The sequence below is a fragment of the Buteo buteo genome, chromosome 5 (assembly GCF_964188355.1).
Source record: "Buteo buteo chromosome 5, bButBut1.hap1.1, whole genome shotgun sequence".
In the NCBI taxonomy this organism is placed as follows: Eukaryota; Metazoa; Chordata; class Aves; order Accipitriformes; family Accipitridae; genus Buteo; species Buteo buteo.
Genome location: NC_134175.1, coordinates 32484255 through 32504224, shown reverse-complemented (window position 1 = coordinate 32504224; position 19970 = coordinate 32484255). Strand labels below are relative to the sequence as shown.

Below are 19970 nucleotides of genomic sequence, written 5' to 3'. Positions count from 1 at the left end.
CTCATACCCAACGTAACTGCGGGATTCCTTTTGCATAGAGCAGAATGCACTAGTACACATAAACCGTGCCTGCACAAATGCAATCTAGCTTAGGTTTCCACTCATAAAAACATGTGGGGTTTTTTACGTAACATACAAAGCATCTGTGCTTATATGCAAGCTTGAAAGCTATGTTGTATATTGCATGCAATACTGTGTAGCATATTTCCAGCATTACTACATAAGTGTTATGAACTGATCAGTACTTAAACATATTCTATGGCGGCAATGTGCAGAACTAGTCTCTTTAGTCTTGAAAGAATCAATTCTGTTGGCGGCAAAGCAACACTTTTGGTAAAGAAACAGAGAAAAAAGAACCTTTAATTTCTTTCGGTTTCTAGCTTTTTACCCCACAATACTCCAGATTTCTTTCAGTATTACTCATTTTCTGTCGTATTACTTCCATTGATTCAAAGTAAGCTATAAATCTGCTCGTTAAAGCTCATTTAGACCACCATACTAAACTCTAAATCTTTCTGAAACTGAACTTCTTCACAGAAAATGAACTCATGATTTCTCTCTCCATCTTCACACAACATAAATGCTTGTGTTCTTAAGAACTTCACAATAATCACGTAAATACATTTACTAACAATTCCTGCCCACTTAGTGTTCTTAATTCATGCTGGGATCAAATCTCTCCCCTTATAACTCACTTGGATACTAGTTTGTTTATCCTATCCATTAGGCTTATGACATAATTCACTAAAAATACACGAAGTGTTGTTCCATGAAATCTATGCCCATACATAGAACTTCCGTATTTTCATCATTCAACAATTAATCTCATTAGCTCTTCATGGAGCTATACAAAATGAATTTGTTCTGCAGTTGGACATTTAAAAACATCATCATTATGGCTATAGAATCACTGGGTTCTGTATTGTCATGGTTTAACCCCAACCGACAACTAAGCACCACACAGCTGCTTGCTCACTCCTCCCACCCAGTGGGATGGGGGAGAGAATCAGAAAAAAAAGTAAAATTCATGGGTTGAGTTAAAGACTGTTTAATAGGTCAGAAAGGAAGAAAATAATAATGATAATAATAAAAAATGACAATAATAATAATAAAAGAATTGGAACATACAAAACAAGTGATGCACAATGCAATTGCTCACCACTTGCCAAAAGATGCCCAGTCAGTTCCCAAGCAGTGATCCACCCTCCCAAGGCCAACTCCCCCCAGTTTATATACTGGGCATCACATCACCTGGTATGGAATGCCGCTTTGGCCAGTTTGGGTCAGCTGTCCTGGCTGTGTGCCCTCCCAACTTCTTGTGCCTCTCCAGCCTTCTTGCTGGCTGGGCATGAGAAGCTCAAAAACCCTTGACTTAGTATAAACACTACTTAGCAACAACTAAAACATCAGTGTGTTATCAACATTATTCTCATACTAAATCCAAAACACAACACTGCACCAGCTACTAGGAAGACAATTAACCCTATCCCAGCTGAAACCAGGACATGCATTTACCTTTTTGTGGGAGAGTAGCTTAGACAAAGTCTCTGAGGTCTAGCTTATCCCATACTACTTTTCAAAAGCACGCTGCATAAATAATCCAGAAAAACCTCTCCAAAGATGATAAAGGTCTACAAATACTTCTGCGATCCCACTGAAGTCTTAGAGAAGTAGCCTAAATGTCCATGTCAAAATTATAATGTGTTATAGAAAATCTACAAGAGAATTTCTATGCAAGCGTTGAGCCAACCTGTATTAAAGCTAAGGTACACCAAGCTCGAGCATTAACCAGATATCATATTCTCCATGCAGGAAAAAAAAAGGCAAGGGGATTCACAATTAGCAATAAAACCACACATAAAAGAAAAACAGGTGCAGGTGGCAATGACTAGGCTTTTTGAACAATTCTCTTTATTACCCACCACCTTTGCTGAAATAGTAAAAGGACTAGTTGTATCAGGTGGTTTGACTTTACAAATTATAGGAAGTAGTTTGAGGTTTCCTATGTTCTTATGTTACAACTCCCTGTCAAATCTGCAGAACAGAATAAAGAAATTCTTCTGCCAAAAGCACATGAGAACAGGAATCTACTTTCTTGAACACAGAGGCTTCTGGCATCAGAGTACAGCAAATAGCTATCAATCATGAACTAATTATTCAGGAAATAAGACAAATCAATACTGTATAAGAAAGTGAAGTACCTATACTGATGATCTGGAAAACATAAAAGTCTTCCTTCCCTCCACTAGTAAGCCCAGACACACTATATTGCAGGAACTCTTCTGAGATGTCTGTCTTATCTGAAGAATAATCAGCTATCACCACCAGTTATGGTTAAAAGAATTTTATAAGAGCTCTACTCTGACAAAGGCATTAAAGAAATCTGTGGCTAGAAAGTGAAACCAGATATATTTAGATTAGACATAGGTTTATTTAATAGTGACTGTGTTCAGCTTTTAAATAAAGTATCAGCCTAAATGATGGCTTTTTCTTTCAGACACTTTCTTGGTAAGGAGAATTCTGCCTAGGATCATACAGAGCTCAGCACTTGTCAGCTTTGTACAATGCTGTCAACACACTAAGATCAGATTGGAAAGTCCAAGGATGACCATTAACTATGTTTGGGGGATTCAAGCAAACTTAGCAATAAACACACAGCTTGGAAAGGGAGGAAATTAAAAACAGAGACTATGCCCACTACCTCCTTCTACCTCACGACTGCCCCCTCCCTCTGTTCCCATCCCAGCTCTCACAACAGAGACTGACAACTGCTGATGTTAAAACCCAGCCTGAGAGACTCTTTTTTTGTTTGTTTGTTCATCAGAGGGGCTTTATTTAGTGCAACTCTATTGGAACAAGTAAAATAAATGAACCACTAAAAATATAGCCACTGTGTTTGTTAAGCACATGGGAGAAACAGTAACTTACAGGTGGATCAAGAACACACATTCTGTTGAAGTTCAGTAGAAATAAAGCCATACCTCACTACTAGAGAAATACATCCTGTTACCCCATACAGTCATGTCATATATTGCACACAGTGTTGCGTTTGAAGCAACAGGAGTAAGACAGTCAGTATCCCAGTTGCCTTCCCAGTTTTCCAATCCAATATACTATATTTAGTGCAGAACATGGTTTTATCCCGCTGTGCTATCATTATTAGTGTTTAAAGTGACAACAACACAGCAGGAGACACAGTTAGCAACCTACCTGACAGCCCCACATTTCAACACTGGAAAACTTTTAGCCCTATCAATCACAAAAATAAGATAAGGCACATAACAAAAACACAGTTCCTGGCCTTTTTTTAAGAAGGTACCTAGAAAGGAATTCAACTCTTTTGGGTAAAATAAGGTGCTAACAAAGTTGAGGATCAACTCTGAGAAGTGCATCAGAAACAGAGAGCAACCACAATGCTTCTACTTTTGCCTGTCTTTGAACAGGAAGCAGCATATACACACACACTGAAAGAAAAGTGTAGATGTGTTGCAAAGGAAAGTGGAGTGATGCCAAACACCCAGGCAGTTTAATGTCCATCTGCGTGCGTCATCACCAAAATGATCTTTTAACTAAGTACTCCATGGCCTTGAGTCCTCTTACATGCTAGTCCTGGAGCTCACAGGGAGCTTGGTACATTTCCAGAACTGGTATGAGAGCATCTTCCCATTCATTAGCAATCCATGCCAAGGAAATGTCAGCACCACAGCAGGTAAGGAAAACCTAAACAAAAGCAGTCCACTTTCAGCAGGTGTTATCTTCTCCCTGACTTGTCATTTAAAATATATGAGTTGTCTAAATAAAGAAGTTGAAAGGGAACTATAGCAACTCAAATAAGATTGTCTAGGCAAACCCTGTATTATAAACACTACCCAAGATTAAATTCCTTTTGCAATGCTGCACATCTCAATATCTTCACAAGAAGTGTTATTTATAAGTGAAAAACATTTATATAAAAAAAATCCACAATCACCACTATTTCAGAATTTGCAGTCATCAGTACTGAAATTTGCCTTGCGGAAGTGTCAGGGTAAGACTGGTGTGACTGGTACCCATTGCTCCCGACCCCTGGTAACGTGGTTAGCATAACTAACACCATTTTATAAGGCAAGCAGCCATTCTCTACGACTAAGCGGGTCACATATTCATTCCCTTTCCCCTTATTATCAGGCCCTGAAGATCCCATGAACCAAGTAGACAAACAAAACAGATTTTTTTCTTCCCCTCCCTACCAGCCTCAAGATTCCTGGGCACCAGCCTGACTACTCCCTTCCTTAACAAGCCTTGAAGGTCCCAGGCACCCAGTCAACCCAGTGGTGGTGATGACCTTGTCACAGAAAAGGGAGGCATAACAGCACACAGAGCACTGTCCATAAAATCAAGCAGTTACAAGTCCTGAGTGGGGAACTTGGACTGGAGCTGCTGCTGGACAGGGAGACCCATGACCCTTGTGGCCAGGGATGCCTCCACTGTCATCTGCTTCCTCCAAGGATTGAGTGACTCATATGCTTTCATATTATTTTTGAGTCTAGATTATGACTGTTATATTGATACAGCAAACCACGTACTAAGATTTGACCCAATCTGCAGAGGGTCCAGGTGATTAGAAATAATAAGTTGTATTATAAATTCTGTATTACTTAGGTGATTAGAAATCGTAACTTAAGTCATATTATAAATTCTGTATTACACCGCTTATAAATTGTACTATATTGATTCTGCTTGTAGAAATCCTGTGCCATTCTAATCATAAGTTCTGTGCTATATTAATCATAATATCTTGTTAAGAAAATAAAGCTTTAATTGTAACTACATTTTAGTGCCAGCATCACTCTGCCAAGGATCCCTAAAGGCTGATAAGCCTGACTAACAGATTCTTGGGAGTAAATAGATATTATCCTCTGATGCAGAATTCACTTCTCACACACCACAAAATTATCCTGCTCATGTGTGCTAAAAAAGAAGGGTATGGGGGGAGAACCAACACACAGAGACAACTTAAGAAATACAGCTGAACCTAAAACAAACAAGTGAACAAGCTAAAAACATTCAGTTCTGACCCCAAACCGCATCAAATCTCTCCTAAAATATGCTACTTAAAACCTACCCTATATCAATTTGAATGGGCATCAAATGTGACATGGAAACAAAGTATCTCTGTTCCAGTTTGCAGAACTTAACATCTTCCTCACAAGTCCCCTGGCTTTCAGGTCTGCTTGGGGTATCTTATCATCACTATATACCTAGTCCACTTATACTCCCTTCACTATCATTTTTCCAAGATTGTGATTATGAAGTAATCTAAAACACGGCGTTTTAAGAGCTTAATGAACTAAAGAGTATGAAACTGAACTTAGCAGTGAAAAGTCAAGTTCTATACCTGGAATGATCTCTCCTCTCAATCACGTTACCTTCCGTATGAGCTGCCATTGTTAAAAAAAAAAAAGTGAAACAAGGTGTTATGCGTAAGAGTAAAATAAAATATACAATGTTTCAATATTAATTTTACTATAATTCACAAAAGTTGCAGAACAGGAATTAGGAATTCAATGCCATCAAGAAACAGCATATATCACGTCAGAGAGCAAAGAGGTTGCTTAGCTGTACTCACCTAATGAACACCTAAAATGCCTCCACTTTCATATCAATATATAAAAGTAACTTGTGAATTCACCAAACTTATGGGCTAGAAGATACATGTGCCATTGAACAATGAGTACCATCACACATAACAGTTCGTTACTTAAAGAGATTTAAAGGAACACCTTTCTTTGGGCATGACAAAAAAAATAAATAACTAAATAAATAAATAAATTTGAGCACAGCACCTAGGGGAAAAAAAAGGAAGATCTTCTCTGTTAGGTTGTCATTAGGTTAGATGATATAAAAGAATACGCTGGCAGGAGCATGGATCGTCTTTAAAGGTTCTCTGAAAGGACTCTTGAGAAGACCAAAACAAAGAACTGACCCACAGGTAATAATGGCACATGTGTAAGAGGTATTAAACTAGCTTACAGGTGGTGGGGGGAGAAAAGCTCTGAGGCAACTGAGCCCTTCTCCAGTTAACATTAGTTTTGTAATCAGATCTGTACTGGCTTTCTGCAAAACAAAAAAGAATCCAACTTCACTCACACTGCAAATTTGTCAGGGAAGAAGAAACAGAAAAAGTAACAGCCAAAGAACTTGCAGTAGGCTTTTTCACCCACGCTTCCACTGCTCTTGCAGCATGGTCAGCAGCACAGCTGTGCTGCACAGCCACCCTGCTGGCACACTGCAGGCAGGAGTCAGCTCCTGTTGTACAATCACATTGGTGCTGTTGTGTGATAAGGAGAAATGTGGATGTACTGTACTCCATGTTAATGAATTCAACAAATCCCTATTCATTCTGCATTTTCCCAACAGAAGGCATGAAAAACAGTTGAAGGGAAGGATACAACTTGGTTTAAGAATTTACTACAAACACTGAAATGGGTTTTGTCTGTCATGTTATTATCCATTCATCCTCACAATGTAGGTCAGATTTTCAGATAATAATGTAAACCTCTTTATTCAGATTTTTTTTTTTTGTTAGTTACAGTTGTACCAAAAACTTGCAATCAAATTCACAGACCCAAAAGCCATACAGAAGAACACCTGTGTAAAACAAAGACAGTTTGTTGCTGTTTTAATATGCTGTGGTTAGGTGAAAGACTACATAAGTGACCTAACAGGTCTCGCTTTTTCTTTTTTTTTTATTTTAAACTTTTCCTCATCATTCATAGTTACACGGAAGAAAAAACCTTGAAGTATGTGTAAGAGGTCTCGACAGTTTCTGTTTTTACAGGGTTTCATAAAGCTAGGTGAATTTTGCTTGGTTTTAGGAGAATTATAAATTTATTCTTACCAGGTTAATCCAAAAGTTTATTTTTCACATCATTCACATCACTTCAAACTATCCATTATCAAAAAGAAAAAGCAAAATCTCCAGGGCTTTTGTAGAAGAGGGGGTTTTTACAAGAAATCCGAGAGATCCGCCTCTACCTAATTAGCCCTCCAGAAAGCATATCAGCAGGGGCATTTCATTTTTCCTTCATTGATCTGAAGAAGCATAAACACTTCACTCAGACACGTGCACCATCAAAAAGTAGCTTTTTTCCTACATTCATTTGAAAAGTTGCTAAAATAAACTTCCTCACCATTCACTCAGCTGCACAACAAAAGAACATCAGGTAATAAATCTCAATTTAAACCAAAGCAGCTTATCTAGAAGATAAAGGGAAAGCTGAAATCATTCTTTCCTTAAAAATTTTGTACCCAAATTTGTTGTTTCAAGGGTCTAGAGTTTTATCCTACAGCGAACAGTCAACACAAGAGTTTCACAGGAATGTCTTTAATACTTGGAAGTATTACTGTTATAAGACCAACAATACAATTTAAAAATACATGTATCAGGATGCAGTTCTTACTCAAGGGCAAAGCCTCCCGTCAGACACAAGAGAAATTAAAAATTTCAGGACAGTAGAAAAAACAGAGAAACAACTGACAGAGGATAAAGTAATTGAACTCAGAGGGAAATTCAAAGAAGAGCATCAACCTGCACTTAGTACTACTTGGTTGCCTGTACATTTGCATTTTGGTTTAGAGCAAACACGGCAGTTTTGAAGCAAATACCCTCTACTTGATCTTCCTCACAGAGCTTTAGTTTGCTTTGCAGAGCAGCTCTTGTGTGTGCAAAATAAACTCCTTTTGGAGGAACCTGAATTGGAAGTTCTGCTCCAGCAGAAACATGTTCTAACCCCTGAAAGATGTAATGGTTCAGACTAGTCTTCGGATATTTTCACAAAACAAGGACAGCTAGGATGTTTTGTCCAAGGAACTAGTGTGTATCTTGTTCAAAGTAAAACTCTAAACCCAAATACATTGTAGAGGCCTCAACATTAACTGATTCACTCCCCTTATCTGCTCCCATTTCACCAGAAATTTACAGACATAGACATAACTAAGACACTAATGAAATTCCAATGTGGGAACAATTTGTAATCCACAAACATTCTCCAAATCTGCCTTTCTGTTAGCAAGGACACTTTTGTCAGATTTGCTTCCTAAATTTAAGATGATCTTTTAAAGAACAAAGCCCCAACCAAGTATTTTTCTGCTGTTTCAGACCACCAATAAAATTGTTTCAAACCATGGAACCACAGAATCATTTAGGTTGAAAGTATCCTCTAGAAATCATCTAGTCCAACCCCCCTGCTCCAACAGGGTCAGCTAAAGCAGGTTGCCCAGCCAGGTTTTCAGTGTCTCCACAGATGGAAGCTCCACAACCTCTCCAGACAACCTGTTGTCGTGTTTGATCACCCTCACAGTATGTTTTCTTGTGTTAAGATTGAGATTCATCATTTTTAATTTGTGTCCATTGCCTCTTGTCCTGTCTGTGGGCACTACTGAGAAGAGTCTGGCTCCCACTTCTTCATTCCCTCCCATCATGTATTTATACATCTTGGTAAGATCCCCCTGAGCCTTCTTTTCTCCAGACTGCATAGTCCCAGCTCTCGGCCTCAAATGAAAGATGCTCCAATCCCTTAATCAAGTCTGTGGCCACAGACAGCTGAAGTTTTGCAGGCTCACGCCTGAAGCACAAAGACGAGGAAAATCTCTGTTAAGAGAGACTCCCTGAACAGGTTTAGTTTGTCCAAGTTGAGACATGACCAGCAGGACTAAGGATTCTGCTGTTTCCTGTCTCCTTCTTACCTGCCTGTCCGAACCTCATTCAGCTGTGAGTTTTCAGAACACCACAAAGAAAAGCCCTAGAGTAACATACTCTGAATAACATATCTGGAAGAAACAGCTATTTTGAGCTACAGCTGCCTATGTAACAAAGATCTATAAGGGGGGGAAGGGGGACACAGAATCAAAGTAAATTACCTTTTTGTATTAAGGAAGAAAAAAGTTAACCTAGCAGTTAATTTGAACCCTATTCTACAATAGCAATGGCATCTTATACCAAATACAGGTGCATGACACTGCCTCAGAAATAAAGCTTTTCCTTCAAAGTTCACAGATGTAAGGAAACTACTTCTTTCTCCAGCACTCTTCTAATACAGAACCAGTTCTTCCTAATGAAATGCAAAATAAAAACAAAACCCCTTTCCTATCTTATGTTCTACTACAGTCTTTAAATACTCTATTACGTTACACGGCCAGATATTTTTCCCCCTCAGATGAACTGAAAGATCTAATTTTTAGTTAAAATATTTTCAGAAAAGAAACATGGATTGTGATAATTTCATTCTCCCTGTTGTTTCATCATCAGTACAGAAACCATTATTCAATATACATACAAATCTTGACACCTGGAAGGCAAAACTCACACTGGAAATGGCTCTGCACAACTACACAAGAACTTGATATCTGGTATTCACTGTGGGACCAAAAGTTACCTTACCAGGTGTCCTGGTTTTGGCTGGGATAGAGTTAATTTTCTTCCTAGTAGCTGGTACAGTGCTGTGTTTTGGATTTAGTGTGAGAACAACCTTGACAACACACTGATGTTTTAGTTGTTGCTAAGTAGCACTTATCCTAAGCTAAGGATTTTTCAGTTTCCCATGCTCTGTCAGCAAGCAGGTATACAAGAAGCTGGGAGGGATCATAGCCAGCACAGCTGACCAGAACTAGCCAAAGGGATATTCCGTACCATAGAACATCATGCCCAGTATATAAATGGGGGGAGTTGGCTGGGGGCAGATGACTGCTTGGGCATCAGTCAGCAGGTGGTGAGCAATTGCATTGTGCATCACTTGTCTTTTCTGAGTTTTATTCTTCTTTTTGTTATATTCCTTTTCACTACAATTATTACTATATTTTATTATGATTGTTATTATTATATTTTATTTTACTTTAGTTATTAAATCATTCTTATCTCAACCCACAAGTTTTACTCCCCCTCCCCCCCCCCCAATTCTCCTCCCCATCTCACTGCAAGTGGGAAGGAGTGAACGAGCAGCTGCATAGCACTTAGTTGCTGGCTGGGGTTAAACCACACCACCAGGGTATCATATGAACTCCAAAGAATTCTGCTTCACTCCACCTTATACAAGCAGGATAAGTTGAAGGTTTACTACGCTGAACCAGATTTCCTGCCTAGAAAAAAAGCTGTTAAAAGAGAATTACTGTTCGTTTCTGAAGTAGCACTATAAACAAATGCTGGTGTTGATTTAGCTGGCATATTTTATTGTTTCTCATTTAGTTTGAAAGTAAACACTTGGAACAATTCTAATACCATGAATGCAATATTTTCCAAGTCTTCCGGATGTCGCCACATAGTGCATCATTCTCTTCCGAGAATGAAGAACAGCAATCTACCAAAACAAAGGCAGTATTGCTACTGCACTGTCATGAAGATCTCTAATTAATACTGCAGTGTTGAGCTACAAAGCATCTTCAGCTAGTTCACCCCAACAGAATGTGCCTGCTAGAATTTGAATCCATCATGGCCACACACTATAAGCAAAAAACTTAGCTTTTTTCTCATCCTGCTTCTCATGAAACAATGGAAGAGTTGGAGCAATAAAAATGCTATCATGTAATCAAATTTTCATCAGGTGGTTCTAATTTAATTCTAATGAAGTTCCTACTACTAGTCTGAAGTGGCTCAGGGGCTGGAAGCAAAAGACACTAACAGGAATAAATTATAAGTTTAAATTCAGTCCCTGTAATAAAATGCCTTTGAAGCAAAGAAGTGAGAAGGGAAAAGCAACTTTATAACTGAATTGTGATCCTTCTGAATCTGAGTATGTTTCTTCTCAGAAGTCTAAAGCAATAGCTCAAGCTTACGATCTTGTCCATCTTACTCCTACAGGACAGAAACCATGATCAATAAGTAAATACACAATATTTTTCTGGTCAGTTAAATTAACTATTTTTGTACCACTACCCTGAAGCAGGTATACTTGGCACATAGTTTACTTACATCTATAATAATTATTTGTTCCTATTAAGAAAACCCTCAGACATTCGACAAAGGTCTCGAAGGTCAAGATCAATAAGTTCACACTACTGAAAGAATGACTAGGAACACAGAAAAGCTTCCAATTCTCAGTCTGCTTCTAGACCTCTTTTCTCTTTAACTGTGTTAGCATAGCTCAGCTTAAAAGCTATGTAACATAATAATTACATCAGCCTTATAGGACATCCTCATATTTCACCTATATTTTACTTCTGATAAGAATACCTCAGAGGCAGTTAGACATCCACAGGAATAATTAGGCTAATAAAATTATTCAGAAATTCTTAATCATAAAGACAAAGGATTAATGGAGACAGCTAATTTATCATACTGGGGTTTCACCAAACTGTTGAGTAAAGTTGCATACCTAGTCAAATACCTAGGGGCAAAGGACTGGAAATATTAACTCCACCAATGCCACAAACTTAATACTTCAGCTAACAAACAAAGAACAGTGTTCAAACTTTTCACTGAGCTTCTCTCGGGAGCAAGCAGCAAGACTGTCACAAACAGCAGCCCTGGAAAATAGCACCTGGGAGTTGTTCAGAGGGACTCTTTAAAAACCCACCACCTTCATCAGCACTGTCAGCATCTTACCACTGCCGTGGAAACTTTCTACAAAACAGTCACCAGCCAGCTGAAGTCTACCTAACTGCCAGGAAGCATGCACGCTTCTCCATGAAGATTAAGCTTCTTCCCCTTTACTGCCATCCCCCAACTATCTCTCCTGGAAGGCAACCAACTCTCATAAAGTAACTCTGACTTGACAGCAGTTCCAGGAAAAATTAGGTTCCTCCTGCACTGTCAGGTACCACATGATTTCTTGTTTCTCCCTGTATCCTCTCCCTGTTTTTTCTCATTACTACTTTTTCTGTCCCAGGGCAGCGTGTGGGGTTTTTTTCCACATCTTTTTAGTCTAGCACTCCTAGTCCCCCAGGCACTTGTTAAATACCACGGCATGGTCTCCAGCCAGAAACACTATGAAGGAGGAAGCAGGTGGTAGAAAGAAGAGCTGCACCACCGCCACACAACCCAGCAGCCAAACCCCACAAAAGAAGGCAAGAGACAACCATTCAACATGTACTGGTTGCTTCCATTATGGAGTTGATCGCACAACCACACAGAACCTAGTACAATGCATATAGAGGCTGATGTAAGGAGTAAAAAGAAAAGTTTTAAAGCAAATTCTTCTCTCAGGGATTTCATACCAGCATTGCTTCATTCTGCCACTGCTTGATGATAAGATTACACCCACCAGCTTCAACCATGCTACCCTTACACACACCCAAAGACCTTCAAACATAGCAAGAAACAGTGAAATCTAGCAGAGCTGTCAGGATTTCACCCCAGCAGCAAGGCTGTGCTGCAAAAGGCAGAAATAAATAAAAATCCACTCATTCAAAAACCTAATTATTTATTTACACAGGGTAAGCAGAATCAACTTCTGTCATGTGTGATTTCCTTTGGGGGGGGGGGTGGAAATCTCAATTTTAATTTTGAGCACCAGTAAATTTCTTAGTGACATATTTATCTTCCAAGTTCTGCAAGTAGATTGCTCCTCTGCTGCTGCTGCTGAGCAGTATCCCAATGACTTCAGCAAACCCAAGTTAACAAGAGTAACTCACTTAACTTCATTTTTAAGGTCCATTCTTTAAATGCCAGCCAAGAATTGCTATTATTATCGGATATAAAACCAGTTTCTACCTACTGGCGCCTTATAGTTCTGAATTATTTTGGAAGGGGCGAAGGGGGAAGAGAGAGAGAACCAAAAGGGTCACATAAAAAATGAAGTATGGCCTACATATGTAGCCACGATATGAGCCACCCACATCTCCTTTGCATGAAGAGCTCACTGTTTTTTACCCTCAAGCCAATCAGAACAGATGTCGTTTTGTTTCCATTTAACAAAGAGAAGCTCCATTTGACAAGCATATTCTGGAAAAGAACAACTGGTCTCTAACCTAAGGAAAAATGATTCTTCACTGAAAGAAAGAAAAAAAAAAGTAAAACAGTTCTAATATTGTTTCAGAGCAACACATTACCCAACCTAAAATTGCTCTCCCAGGTCTGAACTTGGCCCCTGCTATCAAACTACAATGCTGGTTACAAGCGGTGATTCCACTTTGAAGACACAAAGCCTTGCTGTTGTAAGGCTTAGTGAGAATGAAAATCATGCAATCCCTTCAAATTCCCAAACGCTCACCAGCAGAACTGCTCCTCTTCTAGCACTCAAGCAACTCCTGTGGAGCCAGGACTTTCCAGGTCTCAGAGCTTTTGGACCTTATCTGTAGGAAGAACTTGGATGGAGGGAGAGAGAAAGCATAGGCACAAGAAGGCCAAGCATAAAAGAGCTAGGCAGATTCCAAGAGCAGGAAAGCATAGCATACTTTCTGTAAATTACCCTTACATAGCACCAGCCAACTGCCTGATGTGTTGATTATGCTCCTTTACCCTTCCAGTTAACAAATTAACCTTAAAATAAGCTTTATTTGCTAGTTACTTGCAATTACAAGAAACCCAAAGCAAGTTATGCATAATTTTTTTTTTTTTTGGAGGGGGGGGGTATTTTCACACCATTCAGGTTCTTGTAAAATATAATTAATTTTCTTCCCGACAAGTCTGAATTCCAATTGCATGAGTTAAATTTTTTTCAAAAAGTCACTAAATTATATAACAAAGTTTGATCACTGAATCACTTACAAAGTCCAACCTCTTTGAAGCAATGAAAACTACAGCCTTGTCTCCAGTCTGGTTATTTCTAATGCATAAAGTTAATTTTCATTCAAAAAAGCCAAGACAGAGCTCCCTTTCCCAACACTATCACTGTCATGTGGAGACAAGGCAAATAATTAACAACTATGAGCTCTGCATAGCCTCATTAGCAGCACAGCACTGTGAGTGTTCTACAAGGTATTTTTAAATTGCACCATGACCATCTTTACTCTGACGACTGAATTAAAAGCCACTCCTTATTAAAATACTAAATGGGGATTTAACAATTCTACAGTTTCTTCAAATGGTTATTAGCTGTCAGAAAATCTTGACCAATTACTTCTCAAAACATAAAATTTTAATTTACAAAATAATAAACTCTTGCTGTCAAGCTACAGTTGTACTGAGTTATGATTAATGTTATGAAGGATATATTTAATAAGCGCGTGTACAATATGGTTAGCTACTGTGGTAACTTTTAAGATTTATTGAGAAAGAATAGAATTTGCTTTGGAGCAGGATTAAGGCAGGTACATCTTTCTTTTTAGTTTTTAGTATAAAGTTCTTCAGTAGTGTTAAGTATTACTTATGAAATTATGCAGCTTCTTATGCAAGAATTATAGGGGTTTTGGAAATAAATCTCTGCAAGAGCAAGTATCATAGTTTTCCACAGCTTTAGCTGCTATTGTGTGATATTTCACTGAGCACAGTCTGATCTAATTTGCAGCATATACATAAAAACTACTGCAAAACAAAACCCTTCAACTATTTTTTTTTTCCACTCAAAAAACAATCCTGATTACACATAGGGGTAAGAAATTTTGGAAAGTGTGAATGAGACACAAGTGTCTAATTAACAGAACACAGAACTGTAATGTCACCTCTAACTATAGAGAGGCTTTCTAAAACAGCATACACCATGCTTACAAACTTGAACATCAGTTCCTGAGCATCAAAATCAGAGACCTCCCTACAAAGATGTCTGATAACAACAAATATAGGAGAGTCTATTCTCTGTCAGACAAAGAGCCATTAGCAATACACATGCAGCAGGGGAGGAAAGAAAAAAAGTAAATAACATACCATAGAAACACCAACAAAGACCCCAGAGCTATTAACGCAAGAGTGGCTCACAGGCCACTTAAAATAAGAACTATAAAATCAGCAGAACAGTCTCAAATGATAACTTGTTCTACTCAAAACCCCAACACATTTGACCTGGCAACACTGCACCTTATAAGGCAACAAACCACAAGATAATTTTGAGCTCAAAGTTAGAAAGGCAAAACTACATGAAAGCTTCAGTTCAACTAAGGTAACTTTTTTAATGAGTTGCAGCCAATATAAATAATCCATCACATGGAAGTAACCCTTTATTTTCCAACTAATTCTGGCTGGTTTCTAGTCAAATTAATTTTCCATGTCAGTTGCAGCAGAAGAGATAAAAATATAATTTTATAATGAAAGCTAGCACCCAGCCTAATCACAAAATAATCCATGTCTTCTCCATAACAGAACCTTCCTTCCACAATTACCAGTGCAGGCTGACAAACGTTAAGTTACATCCAGCAGAAGAACATCAACTCCAACGTAGTTTTCCAAAAACAAGGCAAAGCCACTTGTTCACATCAATTTAAGAAAACTTTTTAAAAACAAGACAAAACCAAAAAAACCCAAAACAACACAAAAAAAAAAAAAAACTGAAATTTAATGCTGCTTTGTCTCATCCATGTGATGTAAGGCTCATTACAATTTGAAAGGTACAAATACAATTTTAACACTATCCAATTTTCAGGTTTTTACGTTGATTACCATTTAAACATTTGTTCTGTGAAGATTTATATTGCTTCTGAAGAGGAAAAAACCTCACACGTGTAAGTGACAAATTCAGAGAAATCTGTTTCAGTTATTTTATTCAGAAAACTTGGTTATAAACCCAAACTGAATAAGAACATCTCTCTCAGTAATGCCTTTATTAGCTTTTTTTTAATGTTACACACAGCTTACAAAAAAAACCCAGCGCATACATTAAAATCCACTGCACATTTTAACTTAATGCACTGAAATCACAGAAAGAGATCTCCCAGGTCTTTACTAAATTAAATCTGGCTCTCCCTTAATAGCAATTACAGTTCTTATCTCTGTAACTCCGTAACTCCTACCAGAAGGTTGCTTTGGATCCTCCTGTCCTAACAGTTAGGAATCCCCTTCTAACTTCGAAATGGGTTGGTGTAGGGACAGCTTGCATCAATCTGAATTAGTGTAAGAATTTCCTGTTCTCTTAACTCTACCCTATACATTTACAAATAGCAATCAGAATGGTTTCTTCCTGCTCCAGAAAAGATTTGTATATAGGCATTAATGGAAGACCCTCTTCCTTGCTTCAGACCTATCAGTCAGGCAGCCATGCAGCAAGTCAAATAGGGAACCTGATCCAACAGAAAACTGACCCAGCAGAAGAACCAGTTCTCTGTCAGATCAATGCGATCCTTTCAACAGCAGCCTGTTAAAGCAGATTAAATTTATCATGAAACTGCACATCAAGAGCTTACAGAGAACTGGCTAGCCATCTCAAAAATAAAGCAAACTTGGAATAACATCTCATAAGAAGCAGTGCTTAAAGCCAGCATTTTGTCTTTAACAGGCACTTGAACCTCCAACCATCATGAAGGAAGCAATGGACAGAAAAGGAAAAAAAGCTGTATCATTTTCCAGAGGTGAACGGCTCTGTTTCAGCAAGTGGTAACTACTCATGTTCACAATGCAATTAACCCTGGCATGGCCAATGCAAAGCGATATAAATTGCTGCTGAACCAAGTTCAGACTGTATCATTCTCTCCTCCCTCAGGTATAAAAAAAGATGCTTTAAGAGTCCCTCACTAGGTTCATTAAAACCAACAACATTCATCCAACATGTCCACGTTTGGTGAAATACATAGAATGTATAGAGGGTTTTGAGGGAGGAAGTGGGGTAGGGTGTGTTTGGTTGGTTTTTTTACTAATTTTAATAGTATCAAGACTAAATTTAATCTCATAGTAGGTCTCCTATCAGTTAAGACACCAAATACAAGGTCTTAAAGAAAAAATACATATTTGACTAAGCACAAAGATTTTTAAGTGGTACAAAATAAATCTCAGTGAGTTTGAAAATCATATAAGCAACCTAAGCTTAGTGAAAGCTCAACTGAAGTCAGACAAGTTCAGTGTGTCCAAGAAGCTGATTCAATATAACCTGACCTCAATTTCCTCACTAGGCATTCACTTCAGTTAAAGAAATAGTATCAACATTTAATAGCACCAGTAGGTAACTAGCCATAAAGTTTCTCTAAAGATAGTTATTTGCTACTCTGATTTAGCATCCACCTGTACAATGGATGTATGCTTATACATAAATATTTAGAAATACATTTTACATATCAAAAGATACAAGCTTGGGGGGGGGGGGGGGGAGTTTCCAAATTAAACTCTCACCCAGGCATCCTACAGGTACTGCAATAGAAAATAACTACTACTTTAAAAACTCATATGATTCATATCACACCCTAGACCAGGATTAATCCAACACTTTTGAGGCCTTTTTTACCTTAGAAGAGGAATTTACTCCTCAGCAAAGATATAGCTTATGCTAGTAGAATCACTTCCACTTGGCTAAATTTGATCCATTCCCCAGACCAAGTAAGACAAAGTCCTGTGGCCAGTAAACCCACACCCGTGGGGGGCCTCCGCTGGCAGCACTCGCTTGACATTGAGCACCAGTCTGGTCCATGCCAGCCACCTCCAGAGACCTGAACCCTCATCCCTCCTCAGCCCCTTTTCACAGCCTAGGAAGTGCAAACAGAAACGCAAAGGCACCACCTGGGTCAACAGCAAGCCATCCCATTTTAAGGAAGAAGTACTTTTCTCAGCTATTTCGTTTCTGTCTGTGGAAAATAAAAAGCTTAATGAAGAAGCTGAGTACACCCAACTTGCAACCCAGACCAATAACACGCAGTTCTGGTTGTCATCAGCCTGACGACAATTAGCAATTGGTGTGTAATGCTGAAGACAACCAACAGCACGAGCAGGCAAGACTTCTGGATTTTTTGCATTTAAGTGGCCTCATTCATAAGCAATAGCAATCACAGTCTTAGAGCTGGCCTTTACCATCTGCAGTATTTGCTGGAGGTTTAGAATGCTACATACAAATAAAAGCGAGTTTTCCCAAAGTAGTTCATTAGCAACAAGCAACATCTAGGTCAGGAGATGAAAAACTTTCCATCACACATACTGTTAACAACAGTCACCTTTTCACACAGCAAAATTCAAAATAATCCAATCCAAATATAGGGGATGGAGACCGAACACATCTGATCTGCATTAGCTGGACACATGAACAAAGCATTGAAGCACACTACCAGAAAGCGCCCTACCTACAGGGACTCAGGAAGGGAGGCGGCAGACGGGTTAAACCTCACACGGCAAACCGGGAGAAAAGCAGGTTGGCTGGGGTGAAACGAAGCTCTAATCCCCCCCTGGCCTTATGTGCCACCGACGGACACAGGGAGCTGGGCCGAGGGGCACAAGGAGACGGGAGCAAGATTAAACAGTGAGGGAGAAGAGGAAAGGGTTTAAATATATATGTATATAAAAATAAAATTAAAAGGAAGTCACCACGATAGTAGCAGATCTAGGGGTGAGATTTACCTCCCCCATGAAACCACCGGAAAAATGCAGAGTAATCTAAGCGGATGCATGCACACGTGTGCATCCACAGACACACACACAAAGCACAGAGAGCGCATTTGCAGAGTTGTCGAGGTCCCAGCGCAGAGCGGCGGGTCAGGGCTGAGGCGGCAGCCACCGGTGTGGCGGCTGACGATGCACCCCGGGGCGGCAGCACCCTCGGCCGGGCTGGGCCGGGCCGGGCCGCACCGGGCGGGGCGCGGCGGGTTCTAGAAGGAGCCGCCGCCCCCCGGGGCCGCGCCGCCCGCCCGCTGCCGGGCGGATAAAGTTTGCAGCAGCCGGCGGCGGCGCCACTGCAGTGCCGGGCGCATCCGCCGCAGTGAGCGAGCCCCAGCCTGCGGGAGGATGAACGCCGGTAGGCCCGGGGCCGGCCGGCCGCGGCATCCCGCCGTGGCATCCCCTGCCTCCGCCCCGCGGCGCCCCCCCCCCCGCCGCCCGCCCTCCCGCTCCACTGACCGATAACCTCCTGCAGCTCGTAGGCGTCCCTGCAGATGGGCCAGCCGACGGCCGGGGCGGCGGGCGCCGGCTGCGGCTGCTGGACGTGGACCGGCGACTCGCCCTGCTCCGCCATGATGCTGCCGGAGCGCCCAGGCACCCGACGACCTTCTTCAAACTTCCCCTTCCAGCAACACCTTTCGGCCGCGCTCCCTCCCCGCGCAGCCGGCCGCCCGGCGGAGGGAGGGGGCAGGGCACCGAGGGGGAGGAGGCAGAGGCGGGCGCCGCCGCCGCCGCCGCCGGCCGCTCGCCCCGCGCGGCTGAGGGGAGAGGGAGAGCGGCGGCTGGGCCCGGCGGCCCCCGGCCGGCGGCGGCCGCCCCCCTCACCCGCCTCCGCCCGAGGGAGAAGCGCGGGCTCTCCGGCGGAGGCGCCCCGCGGGAGGCGGGGGGGGCGGCCCCGCTAACGCCGGGGGCTCGCCGCCTCCCCCCCAGCGCGTCGTAACCCGCCTGCCGGCTGGCCGCGGCTCCGGCCATCTTCCTTCCCCGCTCGTCCCGCGGCTCCGTGCGAGGCTCTCCGCGGCGGTGGTCCCGCAGAGGGCGGCGGGGCTGAGCGTGTGCAGGCCGCGGCCCTGCCGGCAGACCCCCGGCGCCCCTCCGGACGCCGCCAGCGCTGAGCGTGGGGGCCGGGGCTTGAAGGAAGCTGCGTGGCGCGGCGGGGATGCTGGAAAGCACCTGTTAGGCCGGCAGCCCAAGCACACGGGCCTCGCCGGAGCACGGCTCCCGAGACTACAGCTGTTAGTGCCGAGAGCGCTGCTGCTGCAAGAGTACTTGTATTTTAGTTTGAGGATGTGGGGGGAAAAAAAAACCCAAAACGCTCGTTTTCACCAGCGATGAGGGCCGTAGTCCTGCAAAGCACTAAAGTTGCCACTTGACATGAGTGGCCCTTTCCAGGGAGGGTAGCGGAGCTGTGCCACGTCACCTCAGCGTGGACGCTGCCTCCGCTCACGCCACCAAGGCGGCCAGTGCGCAGCTGAGAAACGTTCCCCTTGGCTAACCAGAACCAAGTGATTCAAACAAATAGTCAAGACAAGAATCATTGTTAAACTTCTCTACTGCTTCC

General features: G+C 41.4%; 1 protein-coding gene across 1 annotated transcript in view; it reads right to left on the bottom strand.

Annotated features, from left to right (window-relative positions):
- Positions 1-19040, bottom strand: part of STK39 (serine/threonine kinase 39) — a 109044-nt gene extending 90004 nt beyond the window's left edge. The window contains exon 1 of the mRNA XM_075028530.1: positions 18872-19040. Within this exon, the coding sequence (XP_074884631.1) occupies positions 18872-18986 (115 nt within the window). The 5' untranslated portion in view covers positions 18987-19040. The remainder of the gene's footprint in view (positions 1-18871) is intronic.
- Between the last annotated feature and the right edge of the window lie 930 nt (positions 19041-19970).